General features: G+C 42.7%; 1 protein-coding gene across 2 annotated transcripts in view; it reads right to left on the reverse strand.

Moving 5' to 3' along the window:
• LOC148036261 (uncharacterized) overlaps window positions 1-11077 on the reverse strand; it is a 103716-nt gene extending 92639 nt beyond the window's left edge. Inside the window, exon 1 of one of the 2 annotated variants that reach the window (XR_015690923.1) lies at window positions 9880-11077. Coding sequence is in view for 1 of the 2 variants with exons in the window: in XM_087678285.1 (XP_087534411.1) it covers window positions 9880-10912 (1033 nt within the window). In the remaining variant the exon portion in view is untranslated. The remainder of the gene's footprint in view (window positions 1-9879) is intronic. The other variant, XM_087678285.1, reaches the window with a different exon arrangement.
• Window positions 11078-12310: the final 1233 nt, after the last annotated feature.

A 12310-nucleotide genomic window follows, 5' to 3' on the forward strand; every position in this document is an offset into this window, starting at 1 on the left:
AAGGGCCTTTACACCCAACACCTCGGTTCTGTTAGAGATCACAGCTAGGCACGTCAGGCCAGTGCAGTCGGACTGGCAGCTGCAATATGCAGTCAGACTGCACAGTCGGACTGCCACGTGGCAGTCCGACCTGGGCAGGCAGTCGACTGCATTTAATGCAGCCGACAGGAGATTTTCTGCGCCCTGTTTTTGTCCAGATTATGGCTATAAATAGCCAATATCTCCAGCAGTCTCCTACACTTCTCTGCTCACAGATTACAGACCGGTGACACGCGCAGATTCCGTCTCTGTTCGCAGATTTCAGACAGGAGACAGCGCAGACTGCAGCAGACTTCGAGGTGAACAGCAGGTTGCATCGTCGAGGTGGAGACACGCAGTCCAGCGCACTGCGCCCGTGTATATATCTGCATATCTTTGTATTCAGCACACTTTATACAGCAGATCTTCATCTTCCACTCTCTCTCTTCTCTCTCTGCGTTCTCTCTCTCTCAGTCCTATGCTTCCGCACCGCTACACTCTGACATGGTATTAGAGCAGTGTTAGAGGGCTGACTGAGCGCAGAAACAACCTGAAGAGGAGTTTCTATCGCGACACAAATTTGCGTTTTTTGCGTTTGAGGGCAGACAGGAGGGCTGCGTCTTGGAACAAGGCTGAAGCGAGTGTGGGCGCGCAAGAAAGGAGTCCAGGTGGTGGATTTGTTGCTGTTTACTGCTGTTTGATGCGGAGAAAGTTTGAGTTTTCAGCCTACAAGTACAGGTTTTGCTTTTTCATCGCCTCCGGCAAGTGAAGAAGTTTCAGGACGCGGAAGAGCCTTAGCAGGCTGAGTTTTCCCAGTCAGAGGGGGCTGCTTTTGCGTTTGTGAAGGCATTACAGGTGAAGATGTCTACAGAGATTGACTTGGAGTTCCAGTCGATTATGGACCAGAAGGTGCCTGTCTTACCGGCTCTTCCTGCAGATCAGAAGCTTGACGGCGACAATTACCGCATTTGGCGCGTCATGATGTTGGCCATCCTTGAGTCCTATGATTTGGCGGAGCTGGTACAAGAGGAGATCGACCGGCCCTCGGTAAGAGATGAGTCCAAACTCTCTTCCGATGCTCGTGCGGAGTTGGCCAAGGCTCAGTCTCACTGGGACAAACCGAATGCCAGGATTTGTCACTTTCTTTTTCTATCATGTACTACAGCCGTGATCGCTCACATCGAGCACTTGACGGTGGCTCGGGAGATATGGCTGGAGCTTGATCAGATGTACAATCGGATGACCCTTATGAAGCGGGTTTCTTTGGAGGTACAGATGCGGACCTTGTCCGTAAACAAGTCTTCTTCGCTGCAGAAGCACATTAACAAGCTAAGGCAGCTTCAGATGCAGGTTCAGAATGCGGAGAAGCCGATTTCCTCCGAAGACATAGCGATCACACTATTGTCCCAGTTGTAGCCACAATTCGGTACATTTTACTATGCCCTTATTGCTTCGGGGCGAGAGTCTACTCTTCGGTGGGAAGAGTTGGTTCCTATGGTCTTGGACCAAGTGGAAGAGTTAAAGGGACAGAATGCTTCCAAGACGGAGGCGCTGACAGGTCAAGCCTCTCAGAAGAAGGGGAAGGACCAAAAGAAGAAGAAGGGGGATAACAAGTCCAAGAAGGACAAGAACAAGGACAAGGACAAAGACTCTACTTGCCATATTTGTGGAAAGGCTGGCCATTGGAAGAAGGATTGCCCTGACAAAGACACGAAGGACACCAACAAGGACACCAAGGATTCTGGAGCGGTGGTTGCACCCTCATCAGCTGCATTTCGTGTTCTTTTCTTTTCTCTTCTTGTCTTGTGTTTCAAAGTTTATTTCAGCACATGTTTAAGCTTTCACCGCTGCTCCATTTCTGACAAATAACCAGCTCATCATGAACCTGGATGTCAATCCCAGCTCCAGGATTTAATTCCGCCAGACTGAAGTCGATGCGTCAGGGACGTCCCTCTCTGGAACCTGTGCACCTGTATAAAAGTATAGATGAGGCGCAGCTGCCCCATCTAAACACCTGCTCACACTCCCTATCTGGCACAAGAGAGTCGTGAGGGATGACCTCATCACCACCACTAGAAAGCAGCCGAGGAAGGGGCCACCAAGCCCTTCCCGCAATTCAAAGAAGAGGATCCCTTCCGCGCCTTGGACTTTACCTTGGTCGGAGGATCGGAGTAGCAGAGTATTTGTCAGCTCATGTGTGAGTCGAAGCTTGATCTGGGCTGGGCATTTTTATTAGGTATTTTAGGTATTTTCTGTTGTGGCATTTTATGCCAGTGGAGCATTTTTATGCACCAGTCGACCAGCATTAATGTTGTCCGACCAGCATTATTGCTCGCCACTTTTTCAGCCTATTTATACTCAGTGGCTCCTCCTCAATCAGTCACTTCACTTCACTATCTACAGACTCTGTGGAGAGAGGAGCCAGTGCCAGTGCCCACGCAGCCAGTGACTCACTGTTGTATGCAACTGTCTCGTGTTCAGATATATGGATTCCATTTCCCGTGCATACATCTGAGTTCTCATCTGTATCGTGTTATTTCTTTCTTTTCTTTTTGTCTCGTGTTTCAGCAGTTTATTTCAGCACATGTTTATGCTTCCACCACTGCTCCACTTCTAACAGCAGAGTATTTGTCAGCTCATGTGTGAGTCTGAGCTTGATCTGGGCTGGGCACTTTTATTAGGTATTTTAGGTTTTTTTCTGGTATGGCATTTTATGCCAGTGGAGCATTTTATGCATCAGTCGGCCAGCATTAATGCTGTCCAACCAGCATTATTACTCCCCACTTTTTCAGCCTATTTATACTCAGTGCTCCTCCTCAGTCAGTATCATCATCATCTTCACCATCTGCAGACTCTGTGGAGAGAGGAGCCAGTGCCAATGCCAGTGCCCACGCAGCCAGTGACTCACTGTTGTATGCGACTGTCTCGTGTTCAGATATATGGATTCCATTTCCCGTGCATACATCTGAGTTCTCATCTGTATTGTGTTCTTTTCTTTTCTCTTTTTGTCTTGTGTTTCAGCTGTTTATTTCAGCACATGTTTATGCTTCCACCGCTGCTCCACTTCTGACATGGTATCAGTTTTCAGGTTGTGTGTTTCTGCTGTGTTTTCTTGCTGATTTCAGGACTGTTTTGTACCCCTGCTGATCAGACGACTGCTGTCGCAGCCAGGCGACCTGTTTTGGGGCTGTTTTCAGCCAGCGTTTTTTGCAGTTTTGCCATCGCCTACTGCCTACGCACCCTCTACTGCCTGCGTTTTTCATCTGCAGAGCTGCTGGCGACAGTTTTCTACCTGTTTATCTCCAGTTTACAGCCTGCGTTTTGCTGATTCAGCATCTCTCGTGGCTGGATGACTGTTACTTTAGGCCGTTTTGCTGTTTTTGGCAGTTTTTGACTTTTTTTTGACTTTCTGCAGCAGATTTTGTCTTCTATTGATCAGATTTTGGGTTATATTACATGTGAACTCTCATTTTCTGCAGTCTGTGCTTGTGTTTTGACTGTGTTTCCTCTCTAAATTCCATCGTCTGTGGAGCTATTCCATCGTCTCCTGTCAGTTTTACACTTATGACCTCGATGCTTCTTGAGCATGAGACATCCTTGAGATTACAGAGGCAGCTTCCGGCACATTATGGAGGTGAGGCTTATGTAGCTTCAGAGAGGGGTGATGGGAAGAAGAAGTCGAAGGCCCAGTGTTACCACTATGGCAAGAAGGGACATTTGCGTAAAGACTGCAAGAAGTTAGTGGCTTCCAAGAAGGAGCACAAGGCGAAGCGGGATGTTGACTCTACCGATGAGTTCTCTCCTTCATCAGACTCCGACTCCGATCCTCTGACCAAGGTGAAGTCCAAGGCGCGGAAGGAATCCTCTTCTTCGGATCGCGGGAAGGGCTTGGTGGCCCCTTCCTCGGCTGCTTTCTAGTGGTGGTGATGAGGTCATCCCTCACGACTCTTGTGCCAGAGAGGGAGTGTGAGTGGGTGTTCAGATGGGGCAGCCGCGCCTCATCTCTACTTTTATACCGGTGCACAGGTTCCAGAGGGACGTCCCTGGCCCACGGTAGCCCTTTCGTCTACTGAGGCGGAGTATCAGGCCGCGTCTTCCACCACATGTGAGACTGTGTGGCTTCGGAGATTATTGGAGGAGCTTGGGTGCCCCCAGACTCGTCCTACTTTGCTGCAATGTGACAATGAGAGTTGCATTGCCTTGGCACGGAACCCTGTTTTTCATGCCTGGACGAAGCACATAGAGATCCAGTACCACTTCATCAGAGAGAAGCTTCTAGATGAGACCATCACTGTGGAATACTGCAAGACGGAGGACAATCTTGCGGATTTGTTTACGAAGGCACTTCCCCAGGCTCTACTTCGGAGACATTCCAGATCCCTCAGGCTTCTGCCCTGCCCAGGCTCTGAGAGGGGGTATTAGAGATCACAGCCAGGCAGGTCAGGCCAATGCAGTCGGATTGGCAGCCGCAGTATGCAGTCGACCTGCACAGTCAAACTGCCACGTGGCAGTCCAACCTGTGCAGGCAGTCGGCTGCCCTCGGCTGCATTTAATGCAGCCGACAGGATATTTTCTGCGCCCTGTTTTTGTCCAGATTCTGGCTATAAATAGCCGACATCTCCAGTAGTCTCCTACACTTCCCTGCTCGCAAATTACAGACCGGCGACGCGCAGATTCCGTATCTATTCGCAGATTTCAGACAGGAGACAGTGCAGACTGAGCGGACTTCGAGGTGAACAGCAGGTTGCATCGTCGAGGTGAAGACACGCAGTCCAGTGCACTGCACCCGTGTATATATCTGCATATCTTTGTATTCAGCACACTTTATACAGCAGATCTTCATCTTCCACTGTCTCTTTCTCTCTCTTCTCTCTCTGCGTTCTCTCTCTCTCAGTCCTACGCTTCCGCACCGCTGCACTCTGGCAGGTTCGTGGAGATATCAGACCACTGCCCCTTGCTGATCTCAGACCTTCTACTGCTTGACAACCTGAGTGGAGCTGTCATCTTCCTGTTTCGACACTTTCCAAACCTGCTGGTCAACTTCTACAGCATGCATTCACCTGATTCAGCTGCCACCTGCCTTCCCGGAGGTTCCAACTGCATGCCCACATCAGATGTGACTGTGTCTTCTGCTGCCAGCTGCCATCCAGCCCTCTGTTCACCTTCACAAGCTGTCGCCTGATCAGTAAGGTCTGCATATCGTTTTTAACAGCTGGACACTGCATTTTTGCAGCTGCCCTCTGCGCCTAGTCCGAACTGGTGATACCACACTGACCTGAGTTTTCAGTAACTGATTATGAGACTGCCTGCTTGGAATCCATCCAAGTACAACACATTCCAACACATCGTCCAGCTCAGCCCCAATCATAGATACACAAAGGTTTGGTGCCCTATTGATTGTATTATCATTCATTCATACATTCGTTAGCATTCAGCATTCTTCGGTTAGTGTTCTCAATGCTGCTGTACACCTTGCTTTTTTGTGTTTGCCATACCGTTCCTTTACATGATATCAAAGTAGAGGTGCTCAAAGACCTAAAGATACTCACGCCCATGAAGAGCAAAGTTTGGCTTTCCAAATTGCAAGGACACCTTCCAAGATGTCTTCTTCCACATCATCACCAAAGCACTCTCCCTCGCACCCCATGACAAAGGTTAAAAGGGAGTGGCATTCCCAATTGTCTCCTTCAAAGCCTATATCCTCATTTTTGAAGAATTGGGTAAAAGAAAAGGAATGTATGAGCTCACTTGTGAGGATTATATGGAGCTCACAAGGATCGTGTATGGGAAAGATGAAGTTGGAATAAGCTCGGATGCTCTTAACCCATCTCACACGGCACCTTCGGCATGTGAGTCTACCGACCAAATCTACAACCCAAAGGTTCTTGCACATCAACCAAACATCGGTGTGGATTGCTCGTCAAGATATTCATAAAACAATATTCAGGACAACTTTTGATTTGTATCAGTTTCTTATGCTACCATTTGGTCTCACCAATGCTCTTACAACCTTTAATAGAATGATGGAAACAATCTTTAGTACAAATTGAAAGTTTACAAGTACTTTCTTTGATTATATTTTTGTTCATTCAAAAGATGAATAAAAGCATAAGCAACACTTGAAAATAGTATTTCAAGAACTCCGCAAACACAAACTTTATGTAAATGGCAAAAAGTAAATTTATCCTAAAAAAGATTCACTATTTGGGCTATATTGCATCCAAAGATAAGATTCAGATGGATTCAAAAAAACGTCAAGGCTATTGTAGAATGGACAGAATTAACTAATATTCATGAAGTTCAAAGTTTCTTGGGATTATGCTCTTATTACAAGAGACTCATTAAATGATTTGCAGTGATTGCTAGACCATTGCATGATCCTTTAACCAATAAAGTAATGGCATTCCAATGGACCAAACTAGAGAAAAAAGCTTTTAAAGCTCTAAAGTCATATATGAGCAAAAGACTTATTTTTCTATACCTAATTTATTGAAATCTTTCTTTGTGAAATGTGATGCTTCAAGAGACTACATTAGTGCAATCTTAAACCAGGAAGGACATGCAATTGCTTATGCAAGCAGAAGGTTGCAAAATGCAAAAAAAAAAAACTACTATCTATGAAAACGAATTAATGACCATCATTCAAGCTTTAAAAGATTGAAGACACTATCTTTTAAGTTGAGAATTTCTCATCAAGATGGACCATGACAGTTTCAGACATTTTCTCAACCAATCAAAGATTTCTAAAAAGTATATTCGATGGGCTAATTATTTAGCTCAATTTAACTTTCAAATACTATATATTCTTGGACAGCAAAACAAGGTAGCTGATGTTCTATCAAGAAGATCTTAGATTCATACAGTGTCCATGATTTATCATACAAATTTCACTAATATGAGAGACATTTACACTTCTAGTGAAGACTTGAAAATCATCTAGAAGAGTTTACAACTTACTAAAAGAATAAACTCCTATGTTGTCGAATATGGATTTCTTTTTATAGAGATGCATTACTAAAGATTTCAGACCTAAAGTAATGAAAAAATATCATGTAGCTCCTTACATGGCTCATCATGGTAATTTAGCCACGACCAAGGCACTTGAAATGTATTTCTTTTCGCCAAGTCTTCAACAAGACATTGAACAACTTAGCAAAGAATATATTGTGTGCCAAAAGATTAAGTTTAATCACCAAAAGCTTGCAAGGCTTTTGCAACCATTACCAATTTCAAGCCAATCTTGGGAAAGCGTTGCTATGGATTTTATTTTTGGCTTGTCAAAATCAACAAACGACAGTGATAGCATCTAGACTATTATTATTGATAGGTTTAACAAACACGCTTATTTTATTACAATCAAGAATATATCAAGTCTCAACATATGGCTAGAATATTTATTCAACAAATCTTTAAGTATCATAGGTTACCACAATCCATCATGGATAATAGAGATCCACGAACTACTAATCTCTTTTGGCAAGCTCTTTTTGAAAATTTGGATATAAAGCTTACATTTTCTTTTTCTTATAATCCTCAAACACATGGTCAAAGTGAGATAGTCAATCTCACAATATTGAATGTTCTAAAGTGCTATTGCCATGAAGCCAACCAACAATGAGAAAAATATTTGTCTTTGCTAGAGTATGCATATAACAACATAGTTCAAACTTCTACAAGTAAAGCATCGTTTGAGATCATATATAAAAAACCACTCTTGTTACCTATTCTTAAAACCACAAGGAGATATTTTATGCAGATGAGTTTGTGTATGATATGGATACAGCTTTTCCCCAAGTTAAACGCGCTATCCAAAGATCTCAAGAAAAATAAAAAAAATAGCAAATAAGCATTGAAAGCAATTGATTTTACAAGAAGGTGATTGGGTGTGACTGAAATTTAACAAAGCTCGTCTAAGAAACTCTGACAAGCCTTCATCCCAAGTCACTGAGCTCGCAATAAGAAATTATGGATCATTTCAAGTCACTAAAAAGATTAATAATATTTGTTACAGGTTACAAATTCCAAAGCATTGAAGAATTTATAATGCTTTTCATACCCATCTTCTGAAGCATTATAAAAGACCTCCACCATTGAAAATTGTAATAGAGAATCCACTTAAAATAGATGAATAGGAGGTGATACTTCAACCACAGCAAATATTCTTTTATATTATCAAAAAACGAGAAAAAAACATTTCTAATTTAAAATTTTAAAATTTTAAAATTTACTCTCGTTTAGATTCTAAATAGATATCAAAAGAGTATTTTAAAGACTATCCAGAAATACTTGTAGCTTATGAAAAAGCTATAAGATCAAACATACTTTTAGTAACGTCTTGAAAACAAGACAGATTTTAAGAGGGAGAGATATAACACTCAATGATTCCAAATTAATTTGATGCTCATGTACTTTGAAAGGCGATTTGTATTATTTAGTGTTTCAAAATATAATTAAATATTTATCTTTCTATTTAAGGGTGACTAATGGTTAGAATGTCTTATAATTATACTTGGGTCATCATTGATAAGATGTCCAAGAGAAATTAAAAGTTTAGTCAAGCGATCGGATTAACCAGAGCGCTCAGATAACTAAGACTTTTACACTCAAATAGTCACATTGACTAGAAGCCCATATAATGAGTAGTTTCAAAAAGTAAAACCAGACACTCATGATCGAAGAAACAAACCATGAACCAATGAACCTATATAATAAAACTCTCCAGAAGCTAAATTTAGCAACTCTTAAAATTTAAGAGGCTATTTTTTAAAGTTTCTCAAATGGAAATTCTATTCGCGACAAAGACTTCGAAATTTCGCAAGAAACAATTTTGTCTTAAACAACTATCTCAAATTATTAACCAACTAAGAGATTTTTAGAGTAGAAGGTTTGAAAGCTTCTTTCTTTAGAAAAGTGATATGTGACATCTAAAAGATAGTATGTGTCATTTTGAAAAAGATAAGTGTCCCTACACTTATCGTTTTCAACAAGCACTTGTCATTTATAGATTCTACTTTCCACTTTTCAGCACCTAAGCCCTATATATTGAAGGTCTCTCTTTTCATTTGAAACAAACTATCATGCTAAAATTTCAGCCACATACTTTTTACTCTCCTATCCATCTCTCATCCAAGAAGCGCTTTCTATTTAGCTTGATCTAATACAAGCACTAAAGAAAAGAATCAACTTGCTACTCGAAGATTGCAGAAATTAGGGTTTTAAAAACCTAATTTTTAGAATTGCAACAAATCACCCTTTCTATATATGGTTCAACCACTTCATGCCCGTGGTTCTTTTTCAATAAATTCCTATCAAGGGGGAGAGGCCGGTTCCCCTCTCAATGTGACACTCTATACTATGTGTCATGCAGCCCACAAGTGGCCTGCATAGCATTAGCTTCTACTAACAACATCAGGGTAAGCTGACTCCATCCTATAAAGGCATCTCACTCTCTCTCTCTTCGCGAATCGTTCATGTTTTTTTCTTAAATGCGAGACATTGGACATAGAACCCGTGGCCTCTAGTACTGCTGTGGCATAGCTGGATCAAACTTAATCAGCTCTAATTTTCACAGCAATAAAAAGCATATCCTTACGACATTCAAGTCATGGTTCATAGTCCTTGAAGAGATTTACTGCTGTTTATAGCAATTTACAGCAAGCTACAACCATTTAAATAGTGAATCTATTCCATGTTCCAAAAAAGTCAAGCTCCTAAGCATATGGTCATATTAAGAATATTCTACCTACTGAATCCAAGCACACATTTGCTACTGTGAATTAAGCCAAGGTTGCTTTCGTGTTGAATATTTGATCAACTTACTAAAAAATGGACCATGCCAATGTTATTTTTGGCCAAACTTACATGAATATTGCTGGCCAGGAGATCTAACTGCCGAATGCACATGCCTAAGTTGATTTAGGCTGTCCTTCAATTCTTTGAAGTCACTTTTTGCAGCATCTTGCTCTAAAGATTCTGCCTCCATTTGTTCGATTTTCTCCAAGCGGGTGCGAAGCTCTCCAAACGACAATCCTGTGGCACTGTGAAGTTGCTGATCTTTTGGAGGGCGAACCTTGCGCAATTTCTCACCAAGTTCCTCATAGGATAACATCTTGGGCTCCTTGCGAGTCTGATCTGGAGTAGAATAAAATTCCACCTCTGATAGAGAGCGAGAATCAACAGGTTTTGACCATGAATCCTGAGAGCTGAACAAAGAGCTCAAGTCCAATCCATATCCATCACCCCCAGATGTGTCCTGAGGGATGGGCTGACTTGGCCCCTTCTGAAAACTGTCTCTGAGCAACTTGTAAGTAGCCTTGTGAAGAATGACCGGGCTGCTTCCCTCAGGGTCAGCAGCAGCATCTGTTTGTGATGGGGCTGCCGTTTCAGGGGCTTCTTCTAAGAACTCAAAACCTGCAGCTTGGTTGCTAATTTTGACAAATGAGCGGGCAGCATTGCTACCCGAGGAAGAACCCCCCAGGTTGAGATCATTCAAGAAGTCAAATGAGCCGCTTGTGGTTTCCCCAGCAGCCTTCTGGGTGCCAGACTTCGGTGTCAGGAACGTCTTCCAGAAGGCCGCCTCGTTGGAGGTTGTAGGCGACGATATGATTGTGAAGATGTCATCATCCTCTTTCTGCTCCCTGGATGCACTGGATGTGGGTGCAGTGCTCTTCTCTCCTGAGACATGATCAAAGACTGCGTTTCTGACTTCCCCGAAGATAGAGTCCCCTGCAGAAGCTCGCTTCCCTGCATCTGCAGGAATATCCTTGCCTTCGTCTCCGATGCTCGGCTTTGAGCTGAAGTACTGCTGACTGTGGAATACTGCACCTACGGCCGCTCTACTTAGCAACATGGCCCTCCTGCAGACATGGCGGCTGCCACAGGCAACAGCCGCCATGATGTCTTTTTTCTATTTGAACAAAAATGGTGGCAACGAGGCAAAGCTCCCCGTCAGTACTTCGTTCAAGCGGGGCTTCCATGCTCCATTGAAGGAATGTCCTTTTTTTCTCTATACAAGTCCGGTAGAGCTTATTTAGCCTAGAGCTCAAATTTCGTAAAGGGTGGGGGAACGAGAGGCAAAGTGTGCAAATACTAGGCTGATGCCAAGAGCGGCCAACGTAATTTTGCGTATCCCTCTCCAACCAAAGAAGTTTTAGACATTTTCCCACATTGAACTCTTTTCCCTTGTTTTTCCCAATATTGTTCAATACTATGAGCTTTCGCTCGAGAGGGACCGCATGCCTAGCTAGGTGCGACTGCGGCTACTCCCACATCTATTACTCCTAACCACTCATAGCTAGGTATGCAATCCCTCCATTTGTAGAAGCTCATGATGTTGTCATTTTTCACAATGTGGAAATTCTAGTGGGAACTTGTCTAAAACCCCTTATGATGGGTTGGGTTCAATCCTAGGGATGGATTAGTCTCAAGCCATCTTGGTACCTTACATTTAGCATCACATAAGAGTAAACAAGCCACTCGAGCACCTTAACTATGTTGGATTGATCTTTGCGATTCCTAAAAAATATTTAGGTTTAGTTCTTCAATCATGATACTTTGTCCTTCTGCAATCTGGATTACCTATCTTTTTCTTTTGATAAAATCTATAATCACATCATAAAATTCTTTCTTGGCAATTTCCAAGATTTTTCCAAGAGTAAGTTCTTGATTATTGTCCTAGATCTTCTCTTCAAGTACTTTCGTTAGATCAGTAGTACCCTCAATATTTGAAAGGATTCTGTAGCCTATTTGTTTTTTAAGTCGTGTATCATGTTTCTTCTCTTTTCTTTGTACATCTTTCATAATATATTCAGGTTCTAGTTTGGGAGATAGTGCCACTACTTTACACCCTCTAGTCTTCTTGGATGTATTTGAAGCTTCATCTTCTCATTTTATTTTCTCTTCAACAAATATCTCAATCCCCTAGTATCTTGGCCACCATACCATATGCACACATTTGCAGTGCCCTTAAGATACCTCAGAATCTTCGTAGCATCCCAATGCCACCTGCGAGATGTAGCCATATAGGCTACCACAACTCCCACTACAAATGCTATGTCAAGACAAGTGGCTATCATGGCATACATCAGTTTGCCCATTGCAAATACATAAGGGATCTCAGCCATCTTGGCCTTCTGCTTATCAAATTATAAACAATCAACTTGATTGACCTTCGTATGAGAAGGTAAGGACAGTCGATAGGCTTAACATATTGCATATGAAACTGCTCAAGAGCCTTCTAGATGTACTCCTTCTGTGACAAGTAAAGGAGACCCTTAGAGCGATCCCACGTAAT

This window comes from Lygodium microphyllum, chromosome 5, assembly GCF_053477565.2.
Source record: "Lygodium microphyllum isolate KBCC chromosome 5, Lygodium_microphyllum_v1.1.10, whole genome shotgun sequence".
NCBI classification, from domain to species: Eukaryota; Viridiplantae; Streptophyta; class Polypodiopsida; order Schizaeales; family Lygodiaceae; genus Lygodium; species Lygodium microphyllum.